General features: G+C 39.8%; 1 protein-coding gene across 1 annotated transcript in view; it reads right to left on the bottom strand.

Moving 5' to 3' along the window:
* The window catches only part of KIF13B (kinesin family member 13B), a 176,526-nt gene extending 164,754 nt beyond the window's left edge, over positions 1–11,772 (bottom strand). Inside the window, exon 1 of the mRNA XM_087816562.1 lies at positions 11,718–11,772. Coding sequence (XP_087672688.1) covers positions 11,718–11,772 — 55 coding nt within the window. The remainder of the gene's footprint in view (positions 1–11,717) is intronic.
* Positions 11,773–16,524: the final 4,752 nt, after the last annotated feature.

Below are 16,524 nucleotides of genomic sequence, written 5' to 3'. Positions count from 1 at the left end.
AAGACTCACATTTTAATTAAATTGCAAAACTCACATGCTATCTATGGTTCTAGTTCCAACTAATTTGTGTCACATGCCTAATACTTCTACACGTCTATGCATGCTCATATACGCAAAATGTTCATCATTAATATTTCATGTATAAAGGGCTTGTTTTCCCAAGTGGAATGTAATATTACTATTGGCAGCATAGGGAATATGACTTATACTTCTTTACTATACTTATAAGCTGCTTAGGACCCCCTTAAGGCCCACTAACTCAGGGAGAAACAAAATTATGTGATGCCACATAGGTAAAAAGCAAACTGTTGGTTTGCTTTCCAGTAAGAGATATATAAAATATCCTAATAACCTACTTTTATGTTTTTACCAGTGAACATAAAAATCTATTCAATAAATAAATATAAGACAAAAATATAATTAAGCTCTAATATTGCTAAAGAAAAGACTGAAGAATGAAGGAAGATCCAAGGCATGACGGTTGATAAGGGGAATAGAGTTTATAGTAAGAAAATAACTAAAATAATCCATATTGCCCAAAATATAATGTGTATATTCAAAAACTAATCAACTTCAGAGGGCTAGGAAATAGGTATTTAAAATGTATAAGGCAAAGCCAGAATAGCCAAAACAACCTTGGAAAAGAAGAACAAAACAGAAAGACTACACTTACCAATTTCAAACTTACTACTAAGCTACAGTAATCAAAACAGTGTGGTACTACATAAAGATAGACATATAAGTCAATGAAATAGAACTGAGAGTCCAGAAATATACTGTCACATTTATGGTCAACTAATTTTCAACAAGAGTGCCAAAACAATCCAATGTGAAAAGTACAGTCTTTTCAACAAATGGTGCTGGGACAACTGGATATCCACATTCTAAAGAATAAAACTGGACCTCTACCTCATATCACATTCAAAAATTAACTCCAAATGGACCAAAGCCTAAATGTAAGAGCTAAAATTATAAAACCCTTAGAAGAAAACATAGGCATAAATCCACATGACCTTGGGTTAGGTATTGGTTTCTTAGATACAACATCAAAAGCATAAGCAACAGAAGAAAACAGATAAATTGGACTGGACCACATCAAAATGAAAAACTTTGTGCTACAAAGGACACCATTAAGAGAATGAAAAGTTAACCCACAAAAATCAAGAAAACATCTGCAAATCATATATCTGATAAGGGATTGGTATCTAGAACATATAAAGAGGTCTTACAACTCAATAATAAAAAGACAACTCAATTTTAAAAATAGGGTTTGAATAGAGACCTCTCCAAAAATATACAAATGGCTAATAAACACATGAAATGGTGCTCAATATCATTAGACACTGGGGAAACGAAAATAAAAACCGCAATGAGATACCACTTCACACCCACTAGGGAGGCAATAATCAAAAAGAGAGACAGTAACAAGTGTTGGTATGGACATGGAGAAATTGGAGCCTTCATACATTTTGGTGGGATTGTAAAATGGTGTAGTCATTTTGGAAAACAACTTAACAGTTCCTTATGCCCAGCTAGTGTGGCTCAGCAGTTGAGCATCGACCTATGATCCAGGAGATCCAGGTTCAATTCCCAGTCAGGGCACATGCCCAGGTCTCAGGCTCGATCCCCAGTAGGCGGCGTGCAGGAGGCAGCCAGTCAATGACTCCCATCATTGATGTTTCTATCTCTCTCTCCCTTTCCCTCCTCTCTCTGAAATCAATAAAGACATTTTAAAAAAACACACAAACAAAACAAACAGCTCCTTAAAAGTTAGAGTTACTATATGAGCCAGCAATTCCAATTCTATGTACCCAAGAGAAATGGAAATATACATCTACACAAAAACTTATATACAAATGTTCATAGCAGTATTATTTATAATCACCAGAAAGTGGAAACGAGCCAAATGCCCACCAACTGATGAACAGGCAAACAAAATAAGACATATCCACACCACAGGCTATTATTTAACCCATGGACAGACAATAGTGTGCAGAAGGCCTGGGGGGCAAGGGGGATGATTCTGGGTGGAGGGGATTAAAGGGGGGGGAAGAAGAGGGACATCTGTAATACTTTCAACAATAAAGATAATTTTTTTTTAAAGGAATAAAGTATTGGCCCTGGCCAGGTAACTCAGTTGGTTAGAACATCAAACAGATATATCAAGGTTTCGGGTTTGATCCCAGGTCAGGACACATACAAGAATCAACCAATGAATGAATGAATGAATGCATAAATATGTGGAAAAACAAATCGATTTCTCTCTCTCTCAAATCAATAAATAAAAACTTTTAAAAAAAGGAAGTACTGATTGATGCTACAACATGAATAAGCCCTAAATACAATATGCCAAGTGAAAAAAATCTAATACAAAAGTCCACATACTGTATGATTTCATTCATATGAAATGTCCGAAATAGGCAAATCCAGAGACTAGAAGTAGATTACAGGTTGCCAGGAGCTGGAAGGAGGGGGAGGGTACTGGAGTGGGGGGTGGGTGAAGAGTGACTGCTAATGGGACAGAGTCTCTCTTTGGAATGGTGAAAACGTTCTGGAATTGGATAGTGGTGATGGTTGCACAACTCTGCAAATACACTAAAAGCCACTGAATTGTACACTTCTGACATGTGAATTGTATCTTTAAAAACTTAGAAGGAATGACCCCACTGCACTCAACAGATATAAAATATGGTTAGAATCTTTCAACCACATTTCTACTCTGAAGATCTCAGCCAACCCAATTCTTCTTACTCTTAATTAATAACCTCACATTCAAGAAAATTAAGCACTCCAGGGCTTTCCCATTATATAATTATCCTCTTCCTCTCATATTTGAAAAGGTTCCCTGTCTGTTGGCTCTGTCTGTCTATAACAAAGCTCAAACATCTCCCAGACTTTAAAAAAAAAAAAAAAAAAAAAAAAAAGGCCTGTTCCTAACTACATCTCTGAATACCACTCTTCACCCTTCGCTTTTACATGGAGCTTTGTGAGAGAATATTCACGTAACTCACTGCCTCCACATTGGCGCTCCCACTTATTTCTCAGCTCACTGCCAACACACCAAGACTCATTCATTCCGTCAAAATTATTCTCCTGAAGATGACCACTGACTGCCATCAAGCTAAATCCACAGAAGACAACTCAGTATTATCATACATGCCACTCCTGTGATATCTAACTACTGGCATTTTTTGGACACATTTTACCCCTTGGGCTTCCCGATTACTTTCAAGTACCTGCTTCTCCTTATGTCTTTCTTTTTGGCCTCTGCGTCCTCCCCTTTCCAAATAAAGAACATGCCTTAATTTGGTGTTCTATCTTCTAAATATAGTAATGACTCCCAAATCTACATGTATCTCCAGTCCCTCTGTTTCAGACTCATATATACAACAGCCTTTTAGACCCATCCACTTGGCTGCACTTCAGACACCTAAAAGTCAACAAGTCTGTTGAGTTTCTTCTGGGCATGCACTGTATCTTATTCACAGCTATAGGTACAGTACATGCACATGAGAAACACAGATTAATACTGTTGAATGTTCAAGAACAGTACTCGTCATTTCCCGTACCTCCACCCTAAAACCTGCTTCTCCTATACCTCTGATCTCAGTTAATGCCACCAGCATTCACTCGCTTAGTCATCTTAATCAGAAGCTTTGCAAATCACCTTGACATAGTCTATCCGGATAAATCTAGAATGCAAGGCATAAAAGCTCTTTAGCCAGCCCATCTCTCAGAAACGTGTTTGCAGCCAGCAACCTTGAGGAACTAGTTCTTCCTTCAGGACAACGAGCAGGCTTGCTCACCATTTAAGGCAAAGGATTCCCCAAACTCAGTGCCCCTCAGATGCAACCTTGCACGGCATCCATCACCCCAGTGGGGTTTGCAGGCAAGGGGAACTGCTCACGCTGCTTGCTGTGCCATGAATATGTCCTCTGGCCCAGAAGTCCCATGTCTTCTACCAGCACCCATGAAACAGTAGCAAGCTAACTTACTAGTTTGTGGGCACAGTAAAGACACACAGAGCAATTTATCTTCCTAAAGCACCACTTTAACAATGCCACTGCTCTATTCCAAAACCTATAGTCACGATACTCCTCAAACCAGGTTTGACACCCTTCTCAATCTGCCTGTACCTCACTTAAATAACTTCATATCCCTCTACTCCCCACCAACCTCTCTACTTCAGTAAAGGCAACTTTCATCACTTTTCTCATCCCTCACTCCCTATACTCTCCCAACTTTTCCAAGAAAGCATAGAATTTAAGGGCTTAGGCTCTGGAGTTGAACCGCCTAGGTTCCAATTGCCAGTTTCTCCACTTTGTAGTTATGTGATTTGGGGCAAGTTTCCTCATCGGTAAAATGGAATTGCAGTATAAATGCTTCCTAGCATTGTTGTGAGGATTAAATGAAATAATCAAATTCAGGGCTTGGGACCATGTCAGCACAGTTACCTCTCAACAACTATGAATTATACAGATTCTTTATCCTTCCTGCTGTCTGAATTTTTACATCTAATTTCTTCACTGTTCTTGCAAATGTCTTGCTAATTCCTACACTCACATTTTGCTAATTTCTACATCTCCTGTTGTACGCCCCAAATGCCATCCCTTCCTCCCTGCCACTGTCTTCAACTCATTCCTCGTCATTCTGAAGGCCCACCCCCATTTCTTTAATTCAGAATGCACGGTCATCGTGGCACTGTACATATATTCTTATAATTGACTCACCTGTGAATCTCTTATTACCAACAAAACAGTGCACTCCTTTGGTCAAAGATCATGACTTATGCTTCATGTGTATCCTGCACATCTTTGAAAATTATGTAAATCCAGGAACGTGAGGTCCCCTTAAAGGTCATCATGTCCAATATAATAGTACAAGTACAGGCTTTAATGGCAAAGTAGGTGAAATTCAATATCCAAAATACTGGTTTTATAATTCTGGGGAGTTAACCTCTCTGAGATTCTGTTAAATAGAAATTCTATTAACTATTTTTTTTAAAAAATATATCTTTATTGATTCAGAGAGAGGAAGGGAGAGGGAGAGATAGAAACACCAATGATGAGAGAGTCATTGATCCGCTGCCTCCTGCACGCCCCCAGCTGGAGATCGCGCCCACAACCCGGGTATGTGCGCTGACCGGGAATCGAACCTCCATCCCCTGGATCCTAGGTCCATGTTCAATTGCTGAGGCACGCCCGGCCGGGATATAACTATCTTTTTCAAGGTTTTGTTTGAAGGATAAAATACTAATAAAAAGCACCAAACTCTGTAGCTCACAAATAGAAAGCTCTAAAGAAGTAGCTATCACTTTTTCTTCAATCAACATGTATTGAATTGAATGAGCTAATCAATACCATTTTTTAACGATATCTACAGCTTTTGAGAGTTAGAGCCCAGTACCAATTAAGTCATGGATTTGTGTCTCATATACCAGTTAGCTTTGCACACTTCCCCATAGATTACAGTGATCACCTTTGCCAAGTTTTTAAAGAACGTGCTCTGTTAAACACAAGGAGACTTGATTGGGAAGCATAAAGATCAATAATAATAAATCCATTTCCACTCAATAAACATCTCAGTTCATCTGCTTAACAAATAGTTTTGTCAGTGGTTTCTTCCATCTTCAGAATTTAAGAACTGGAAAAGTTACACATTAGCCACTGTTTTATGGAGGTGAGGGGGCGAAAATAAATGCCAATTCAAACACATTTTTATATTATTTTATTTCATAAAATTGAACCTTCTCCTCCAAAAGCCTCTGTTCCTATGTGTATAAATTCCAATTTCAGTCACTGAGTTGATGGTAGAAACAAAAGAATGCTGTAATAGATGTGTGTCTCATTTCCATTAGCATATCAAGCAGCTGCTAGGAAAACAAGTATCTTCTGTTTTAGAAAACATGTCAGAAATTTCCATCCAGTCATCTTTAACTCCACCATCAGTTCTCTCTGAAAAGGCCAAAGAATCACCATTGGCCTCAGGGTCAAAAACACCTTCCTGTTTCAAACAGATTCGCCTCTCCCACCCTGCCCCTTCATTTCCTAAGGATTAGCTGTTTCTTCACTGACTGCCAGGGTCTTCTAAGGTTCCTCCTACCTCTTCAATTTTACCTTGTCTTTAAAAAAATTTTCTTTTAATTTTTCAATTACAGCTGACATACAATATATTAGTTTTAGGTGTACAACATAGTGATTAGACATTTATATAACAAAGTGAACACTCTGATAAGTCCAGTATCCACCTGACACCATACATACTTATTGTTATTGACTATATTCCCTATGCTGTGCTTTATATCCCTGTGACTATTTTTCTAAGTGCCAATTTGTACTTCTTAATCCCTTCACCTTTTTCACCATCCCATCTGGCAGTTTGTTCTCTGTATCTTATAAGTTTGTTTCTGTTGAGTTTGTTGGCTTATTTTGTTTTTAAGATTCCACATATAAGTGAAATCATGTGGTATTTGTTTTTTTCTGACTTATTTGAAAAGGGAACCCTCATGCACTGTTGGTGTCACTGTAAACTGGTGCAGCCACTACAGAATACAGTATGGAGTTCCTCAAAAAATTAAAAACCTTATGACCCAGCAATTCCACTTCTGGGTATGTACCCAAAGAAATCCAAAACACTAATTTGAAAAGATATATGCACTATGTTCACTGCAGCATTATTTACAATAGTCCAGATATGGAAGCAGCCTCAGTTTTACCTTGTCTCTTGATTCATGATTGCTTACTCAGTTTTGACCGGCCTCCTGACTTTGCCCATTCGCACGGCTTCATTTTCATCATGCGCTGTTAAACGCTGCCCAGCTATATCCTGAATCAGTTCATCTACCCAGGCCTGCAATCTTGCCCTGAGATCTGGCAATCTTTCTCCTTCATGCTTGTGTTCGAGACCCAGAGGAAGTTCTAAACAGCTAAATTAGAGCGCATGGACCAGCCACCTAAACCCAGGCTTCCGGGCCTAGCCAGCATCAGGGCTCCCTGTAATTTCACCCTGCCCTCCTAAACTCATCCTTCTCCAGTCAACCTCACAGGACGCTCCTTTCTGGCAGGCTGAGCTGGTCTCTGCTGCCTAAACTTGCCTGGCTCATTCCTGTGTCTGTGCCTATGCTCTCAGGCCAAACTTCCTCCTCAAAGAACCAATGCTTTCCCCTCCCTCCCACCTTGCACCCGTTCCAATCATAAGCTCCCTCCTCCAAGTCCAACCAAAGTTCTCCCACCCCAGAGAAGCCTCCCCTAATCATCCAGCTTCCAGGGATCTTTTCCTCCTCTAAATTCCTGTATTTCCCTATCATTCACCTGGCACTTAGTTACCTAGCAATCTGCTATAGGTGTTTACCTTTTAATCTTATCTTTTCACATGACAGTCATTTCCTCATGAGCATGAACCATAAAGCACACTTTAAAGACACTGAACATTTTGAAACTAAGAGAAAGTTTTTTTGGAAACAAAATTCTCCCAAAGAGAATAATCAATCTCATTTTTTCATGTTTCTTTCTAGCCCTTGCCCATTCCTGTTTACATTTTTATATAATAATCATAACAGTAGATTTAATAGACCACCATAACAGTAGATTCAGTAGTTACACATACTATATTACATTCTGCTTCTACTTCTAACAAGAAAACAGTCTTCCTTGTAAAACAGTTTTGATTTCCATCATTTTTAATAGCTATATAATAGTCTTTCCACTGATACCAGATAGTAATTTACTTATGCAATGACTTCTACTAGATATCACATATTTCTCTGTGTTTTTCACTGCATCAAGTACTATAAAATTGCAAAGTAAACCTTTGAGAAATGCCTGATGAAATAAATATATATTGTCCATGCTTACTAACACCTGCAATAACCCATTTCACTGTTTTTCTCTCTAGCTAAATTTCTAGTGTAATTTCTGATTTCACCACCTTAGGGTAGGTGGACAGCAAAGGTATTTTCCATATACTTTTTATATAGGTTTATTAAATTTTGGAAGTTGATCTTATACATATTTAAACATGGAAGCTCCTTGAGGAAAGGTAGTAAGATCCCATAATATCTAATATAAGCTACACACCCAGCAGGCAATCAATAAATATCAAATGTTTTTTAAACCACCTAAAGTTACAAAACATCAAATTCCTAAACAGGAGAGTGTCACTGATCTAGCTAGTACCATCAAGTATGCTTGTAAAACTTTCAGTTCATTTAATAATTAGACTGATTAATAATGTATGAATGGGTGTTCTTTACAGTATATAGAAGAACACAACCAGAGTTACCTGGTGAGTTGTGCAAGTCTAAAAGATAAATGACAAACAATATTTGCAAATAGAACTAACTTCAAGAGCTCGTGGCAAAACAAGTTTACCTTTTTTTCTTTAGCTTAAATTCATATTTCAAATGAACAAAAGCAAAATTAAAACTATAAAATTACATATGCACGTGAACACACATTGGAATGGAAATAAGAAAATGAGAGTATGAATTGTCAAGATGGAAGGATGTCAGAGACTTTCCTTTTTATTTTTTGTTTTGTTAGTATAATGTTAAAATCTGTACCAAGAAAAATATTCCAGACAAAAGCATATTCATTAACCATTACAACTCTTGCTATTTAATTTAGTAAGAAGGACTGAAACACTCTTACTTCCATGATAAATGTGAAATAGTAAACCACCTAGCTACCTTAACACCTAAGCACAGATACTGAATCACGTGAAGAACTCAATAGTACGCTAAAAGCTTCTTGCAAATTTCAGCTTTTCCTCAAACAGTAGCTAATGTGATTCCAAATATCAAAGTCTGTACAGTAAAACTACATCATCCCAGTACCCCATTCTCATCTTACTCTTGGTTTTGAAGAGTCATTTCTGAGGTTCATTTCCTACACTAATATATTAACAGAGAAACAATTAGGACTAAAAGTTTACTGTTTGCCCTAATTATATACTATTACTTAATACATTAATTTTCCTAGAAGCAATAATTGGTCAAAGCAATATGATTCTTTTCAAAATTACTGGGAAAGAATATGGTTTTGCTTTAGCCTTTTTAACAAACTCTAGATAGAAGCTTAAATATTACTGGCTTTAGAATTTCACTACATTGCGTTCTACAAAAACCTCTAGATTTATGTGAATGACTACCGAGTGACAAAATAGAAATAGAACCAATTCTAATTATCTGTGGCAATCACTGAAAAAAAGAAGTCCGTGTGCCTTGAGGAAATATAAGGCTACCTAAGAGATGGCACTGAATGAATGAGTCAGTTTACCACAAATAATGCACTTCTATTTACTGGGTAATGGGTCTATGTGCAAACCTTAATTATAAAATATGTTCAGCCAACGGAAAAGCTAACCTTCATTCCATAGCTAAAATTATTATTCTATGCATCCCTCGAAACTCTGATACTGATCATTATTACAATCTAATTAATGGCAATTTATAAGTAAAAATGATAGTACCTCCCCTCAAAAACTGAAACCCATTGGGGGAGGGGGAGAAGGAAGGATTCTATCTGACATAGGTTTTTTGCGGTGGTTGGTTAACTGCCTCTTTTTAGCACTGACATTTCCAAACTTTTTATGAAAAAGGAATTTTAAGAATGTGCTAAAATCATCTCTTCAGAATCAAATCCGAGATCAGTTGTGTTTTATGTGGCTTCGTGTTTTTTTTTGGTTTTTTTTTAAGGTTTCTTAATCACTGTGATGGTTATAAACTTAAGGTGATTTTAAGATGCCTGAACACTGAAGAAGACAAGCTTTTGAAAACTTTCTAAGTTCCTTTCAATTCTTTCATTTTGTCAGAGCATGGAGCTAGTGAGGTCAAGACTAAACTAGTTTAAGTTCTAAGGGCAAAATTCTTCTTTGTCACCTGACAGCCTCAAGCTGACCTCCAGGGACAGAAGGACTCACCAATTCCAATAGGTGTAACTCCAAGAAAAGAGATAAACCAACTCCCAAGAAAAAGACAAACCAACAAAGTATATATTAACTGGTTGACCTGTATATCTCACTAAACACAAAAGACAGCAAAGAAAAGGAAAGCTGGAAAACAACTCATGATTTCTACTTAAGCAACACTTGATTATGAACAAAGAGTAACTTAGAACACTGCTTTTCAACCTTTTTCATCTCATGGCACACATAAACTAATTACCAGAATTCTTCTGCACACCAAAAAAATATTATAATTTTGCTGATCTAACAAAAAATAGGTATGATTTTGATTCAGTCACAACGGATGGCTATTGTGTTGGCTGTTGTCATTTTTTTATTTGACAATCTAAGGGAAAATAAGTCAGTGCCCCTGGCTAAATAGTCAGGTATTGCATGTTTTAAAAATTCTTGCGGCACAGGAGTTGAAAATCTGACTTAGAACATGACTCTGGTACATACAAATGATTCTGATTAGTTAAAAGTCTTTTTGCCTGGCCAGACGTGGCTCAGCGGTTGAGCGTCAACCTAGGATCCAGGCGATCAGGGTTCGATTCCCAGTCAGGGCACATGGCCAGGTTGCGGGCTTGATTCCCAGTCAGGGGCGTGCAAGAGGCAGCTGATCAACGACTCTCTCATCATTGATGTTTCTATCTCTCTCTCCCTCTCCCTTCCTCTCTCTGAATCAATAAAGATATATTTAAAAAAAAACAAAAAAAAGAGTCTTTTGAAGTCATCTCCTGGGATTATAATAGTGACCCCCAATAATATAACCTTATACAAAAACTGTTTTCAAATATGTTATCTCCTTTAAAGTAACTTGCCCAGTCATACTGCTAGTTAAGCATTAAAGCTGAGACCCAGCCCACCTTCTCCTGGAGTTCTAGTTGGGCTTCTCTCCACTCCATCTGACAGTCTAAAGAGGATTTAAAACGTACTTGGATTATCTGCTGTCTCTACCCTCCCTGCAGAATGGAGAGAATGTCTGAAAGATACAATTTCACAAGAATCTTGGCACCTAAAACTATTTATTGTTGAGAGATGAGCAATATGACTTCAAGCAAAAACAAAACTTTCTCAACAGTCAAAAATGTGGGAGTAGGGAGACATCTCTTTTACCCAACTTCAATCAAAGTATGTGCAACTCTTTATGGCCGTCCAGGCTAAAGAAATGCACAGTGAAAAAGCAAGGCGAGGAATTTTTGCACTTGAGTGCTTCCCCAGGAGTAAACCACATCCCCTGCCATTTTTCCTGCCGCGAGCCACCAAAGTGCCGCGTTAGGGCGACTGGGCGGTGACGTGGGGCTTCAGCGTCCCTGGAGGTCCCCGCCAGGCCGGAGGGGCGAGGACCCAAGGGGCGGGGGCGCGCTGACAGCTGGCGAGGAGACAGCGGGGACCCAGCGGGGCAAGGGCCAGGGGAATGGGGGGGCGGGGGAAGAGAGCCCGGGTCGAGGGATTAGGGCGCCCTCCTGGAAGGGCAGGGGGAAGCGAGAGGGCGAAAGGGCGCCGGGGCGGGGCGGGCGAAAGGGCGGAAGGGGCAGCGGAGCGGGACGTGGGGCCCGCAGCTCCCCGGGACGCGGGGCAGACGAGGGGAGGGGCGTCCCGCACAGGAGGGGCGGGAGTGGGGGACAAGATTTCGGGGTGCGCCGGCCGCCCTCCAGCCCGGATGCGGACTCCAGGGGCGGGGCGGCGGGACCCCACACGGCGGCCGCCGCGAAGGGGCGCACCAGGCACCTGCCGCCTCCGCTGCGGCGGCCCCGGGCGGGCTCGGTTCTCACCTCTTCGGTTCATGGGCCGGATCCGGACGGCCACTTTCACTTTGGAGTCTCCCATCCTGCCGCCGCCACCGAGACTCTCGCTCGGCTTCCGTCTGCCTTAGGCACCGGGCAACTCTTCGGGGCTGACCGGGCGGTAGGGGGCTGCGGCAGGAGGGGGCGGGGCCGGGGCCGGGGGCGGGGCCTGTTGAGGGGCGGGGTGGGTCCTAGGCTCTCGGCGCGCCCCCACTGCATGACGGGATTTGTAGTCCGTGAAGGTGGTCGTCAGGGGCTCAGCTCACGAGAGACCATGCAAATTCGCCTCTGCCTCTACAAATTTCCAGCTGTGTGACTTGACTGAGCTGTGCTTGTTTCATATGTAAAATGATGAAAATGGGATTATTGTAAGTTTTAAATTAGTTAATACTGCATCGCTCTTAAAAACTCCCTGGCACAAAAGAAGTGCTTAATAAATGTTAGCCCATATTTTTTCTCTGTTATAGCATTTATATTGCAACTATTTATGTCTCTCCTATTGTGTATTTCTTAAACCATGTCTTACATATATGTATAGCCTAGCCTGTGGTAGAAACCCAGGAAACGTTTATTGTACCAATGAATTGAATGAACACTAAAATTAGTTCTTTTTTATTGATTTTTTTTTGAGAGAGAAAAGCATCGATTTGTTGTTCCATTTATTTATGCATTCATTATTGGTTGATTCTTTTATGTGTCCTGACGGAGGATCAAACCTAAAACTCTGGTGTAAACTGATACTCTAACCAACTGAGCTACCTGGCCAGGGCTAAAATTGGTTCTTTTTTTTTTAATCCTAACCTGAAGATATGTTTATTGATTTTTTTTTTTTTTTAAGAGAGAGAGAGAGACATTGATTATTTGCCTCCCATAGGCACCCTAAACGGGAATGGAACCTGAAACCTAGGTGTGTGCCCTGACCGGGAGTCAAACTTGCATCCTTTCTGGTGTAGGGGACAATGCTCCAAACAACTGAGACACCCTGCCAGGGCTAAAATTATTTCTTTATTAAGCTATTAAACAAAAAAAAATCACAGGCCCCAAATGGCCTTGATGGTGCTAAAAGCCCATGATACCAAACCTAGATTTAATACCTGATCGAATTACAATTTCACTCTCTCCCAGAAATATAATCTTAATCAACCAGTATGGAATTTTTTGGTCAAACACTGGTAATCTGTCAAATAAGCCCTCTCCATTCTCCCATAGAAAGAAGAGGCAATCTACATAATAAAAACCCTTCCTCTTTTCTCCCCCAAAATAAGTCCCTGCCCTCCCCCAATATCTTTTCTTTTCTAATAACTCCCTTGTCCCACCTTTCTTCCTATAAAATCCTTCCATTTTGAACAACTCAGAGCTCTCTTCTGGTTGCTAGATGAGATGCTGCCCAATTCACGAATCACTTAGCTCTTCATATTTACTCTGTTGAATTTTGTTTTTTAACAAAGCCCTACCAGAGACTGTTAACTGGTGGTCTATGGCAAGATCTGGCCTGCAAATAAATGTGTTCTCTGTGACCCAAAAGTACTGAACAACGCATGAAAATCAGGAGATTTTTACATGCAATACTGGGCCTATATTACATATAGGAAATATGGGTTGGAATTGAGAAGCAGTGGCCACCTTTATAAGAGGCAGTTCTCTCCAGTTCACCATAGTCCAGCACCCCCTCCAGTCGGCTCTGCCACTCACCTCTCTAGATCCAGTCGGTTTATGACACCTGGCTGGATATGTTTACATGATAGTACAGAACTCAGAACCATTTTACAGATGAATAAATACAGAAAGCTGGTAAGACTTGCCCTTTTACCAACCAGCCTACTGTTGAAAGAGCTTCAATACAAGCAGAGTTCTCAAAAAGGTTAAAAACACCTTTAAGAGGAATGTGATTCTGACATATAACACAACATGGATAAACCTTGAAGACATTCTGCTAAATGAAATAGGCCAGACACATAAAAACAAACACTGTTGATTCCACTTATATAAGGTACCTGGAGTAGCAAAATTCCTAAAGACAGAAGGTAGAATTGTGGTTACCAGGGGCTGCTGATAGAGGAATGGAGAATTAGTGTTTAAAGGGTATAGAATATATATATATATATATATATATATATATATATATATGATTTGAGAGAGAAAAACACATCGATTTATTGTTCCATTTATTTATGTATTCATTAGTTGTTTCTTGTATGTGCCCTGACTGGAGATTGAACCCACAACCTTGGCATATGAAGATGACCGAGCTATTGGGCCAGGGCCTAAATGGTACAGTCTTTTCTTTTCTTTTCTTTTCTTTTCTTTTCTTTTCTTTTCTTTTCTTTTCTTTTCTTTTCTTTTCTTTTCTTTTCTTTTCTTTTCTTTTCTTTTCTTCTCTTCTCTTCTCTTCTCTTCTCTTCTCTTCTCTCTTTCTCTCTCTCTCTCTCTCTCTCTCTCTCTCTCTCTCTCTCTCTCTTTCTTTCTTTCTTTCTTTCTTTCTTTCTTTCTTTCTTTCTTTCTTTCTTTCTTTCTTTCTTTCTTCAGAAACCAGGAACAAAGAAAGGGTACAGATTTTCAGTTTGGCTAAATGAAAATTACTGGAGCTGGATGGTAGTGATGGCTGCCCAACATTGTGAATGTGCTTAATGCCATTAAACTGTACATCCCCCAAATGATTAAAATGGTATAATCATGTACATTTTACCACAATTTTAAAAGGTTAAATATAGAATCATTATGTTGTACGCCTGAAACTATCAATTATACCTCAATTTTTAAAAAATGGTTAAACATAGAAAATGCTACCCCAGCAGGCTCTCTTTAAAAGAAGGGGATTTCTTTCTTAGAGACACTTCCTCTGAGGTCTCAGGAGGGCCTCGCAGCTAGAGAAGCAGTAGGTTTTAGTTCATTAAGTCTTACGATTTTCACAGCCCAATAGAGTAAACAAATAAAATAAGGAGAACCAACCAAGAATTGCTTTTTAGTTTTACAAAGTAAAGTCTTTGAAAACTAATGCACACAACAATTGATATCTACTATCACCATCATTCATTTTTTTTAAGGAAGGGCACAAAGGCTATATTTTTATATTGAAATTGTTTGCTTGATGATCACTACTATCCTTTTGCTCTTATTTAGCATTGAAAAAACTCTTCTCTTGGCTCCTGAGCATCCATTCTTCTCTTTATCTTTTTAAGGACTTGTTCTGATGATAGCTTGAATCTAGCTTTTAAACAGAAGCATGGCAGGCAGAAAAAGAGAAGCTACTCAGTTTCTATGGGAACATTGTGTTTAAATTTAAGCTCAAATTTCAGAGAAGAAAGCCCCTAAAGAGGTGAAGGAGGGGCACATAATAGGGAAGAGGTGAGGACTTTCTCTAAAGTTCCAAAACCAGTTAAATGCTCCTGGAAACATCTGATTGGAAGAAAATGATAGTAGCTTCCCAAGGGACTGTAGAGAAAAACCCCTGTGGGCTGTTCTCCCTATTGACTTCTGTTCACACTAATCTCTCCCTTTCCACTTCTGCAATAAAGGTGAGGAGACAAGATTCTGAGCGAATCCAGAGAAAGGACTGGGATGCAAGTTACAGCCCGCAGCCCAGGAGTGCGGGGGTTTCACACCAGGTAACTGCAGAGCTGCCCAGTCACCAGTCTGGGGGGTTGGCTCAGACTCCAAAAGGAGAAAGGGAAAGTCTTGGTTCCTCGCTTTTCAACTAATAGAGAAAGAAGAGAAAAAGAACTAGGGAAGCCCAGCCTGCGGGGCTCAGCGGTTGAGCATCGGCCTAGGTAGGATCCAGGAGATCGAGGTTCGATTCCCGGTCAGGGCACATGCCCAGGTTGCAGGCTCGATTCCCAGCAGCGGGTGTGCAGGAGGCAGCCGATCAATGACTCTCTCATCACTGATGTTTCTGTTTCTCTCTCTGCCTCTCCCTTCTCTCCGAAATCAATAAAAATATATATTTTTTAAAAAAAACAACAACTAGTAAATAAGCCACTCCCTTGGCTCTTTGTTTTGTAAAGCAAGTACTTAGGATATCAACCAATATTTATGATATAGATACTATGTTCAAGAGATGCAAGACATTATAAGTCTGTTTAATGTTGAATTTTAGCTGCGTTGATCAGAAGTCTCTTGTGTTTTGTCTTGACATTTTGCAAATCTACATATTCTAAAACTGATTTCTAGTTTACTTTTTGTTGCTTTGATCCAACCTTCATCAGTTTCTGATGGTTCCTGCACAGGCTGAGGAAGACACTTTGCCCTTTTTTTCATACGATCATTATTGACAGAATCGTGATAACTAGCAACACTCACTGTGTGCCAGACACTGTCCTAAGCATTTTACACGAATTTACTCACTTAAGCCTCACACTAACTCTATGAAGTGGTTACTATTATTATCCCTATATTACCGGTGGGGAAACTGAGGACCTGAGCAACTTACTGAAGTGTCACTGTGGGCTCCTGTGATCTGACTTCCCACTCCACAATCTTCCAAGGTGGGAAGTATCTACATGTAGAGTCCTCGGCCCATAGGAATTTGAAAAGGTCTGCTTTTCACCATTCTACTTCCCAAAATAGTTTCTAAAACTCCATTATTTTTAAAAAATGGGAGCTGTGCACTAGACTCTATCTTTCCCCTTTCTATAAAGGAGGAGATAAGCCTATCACTTCATCAAGGCCAAAGACCTCTCCAGCATAAATCAGCATTTACCTGCTTGCCTCCGACTTGGCTCTGGCAGAGCTCTTAGTTTTCCCAATTATAGTTGTCTCCTCCTGTCTCCCCAGCTATACTGTGAGCACAAGGAGAGAG

The sequence above is a fragment of the Miniopterus natalensis genome, chromosome 4, assembly GCF_054644295.1.
Source record: "Miniopterus natalensis isolate mMinNat1 chromosome 4, mMinNat1.hap1, whole genome shotgun sequence".
Classification (NCBI taxonomy): Eukaryota; Metazoa; Chordata; class Mammalia; order Chiroptera; family Miniopteridae; genus Miniopterus; species Miniopterus natalensis.
The sequence above is the reverse complement of the archived record's forward strand: the minus strand, read 5'-3'. Positions and strand labels throughout refer to the sequence as shown.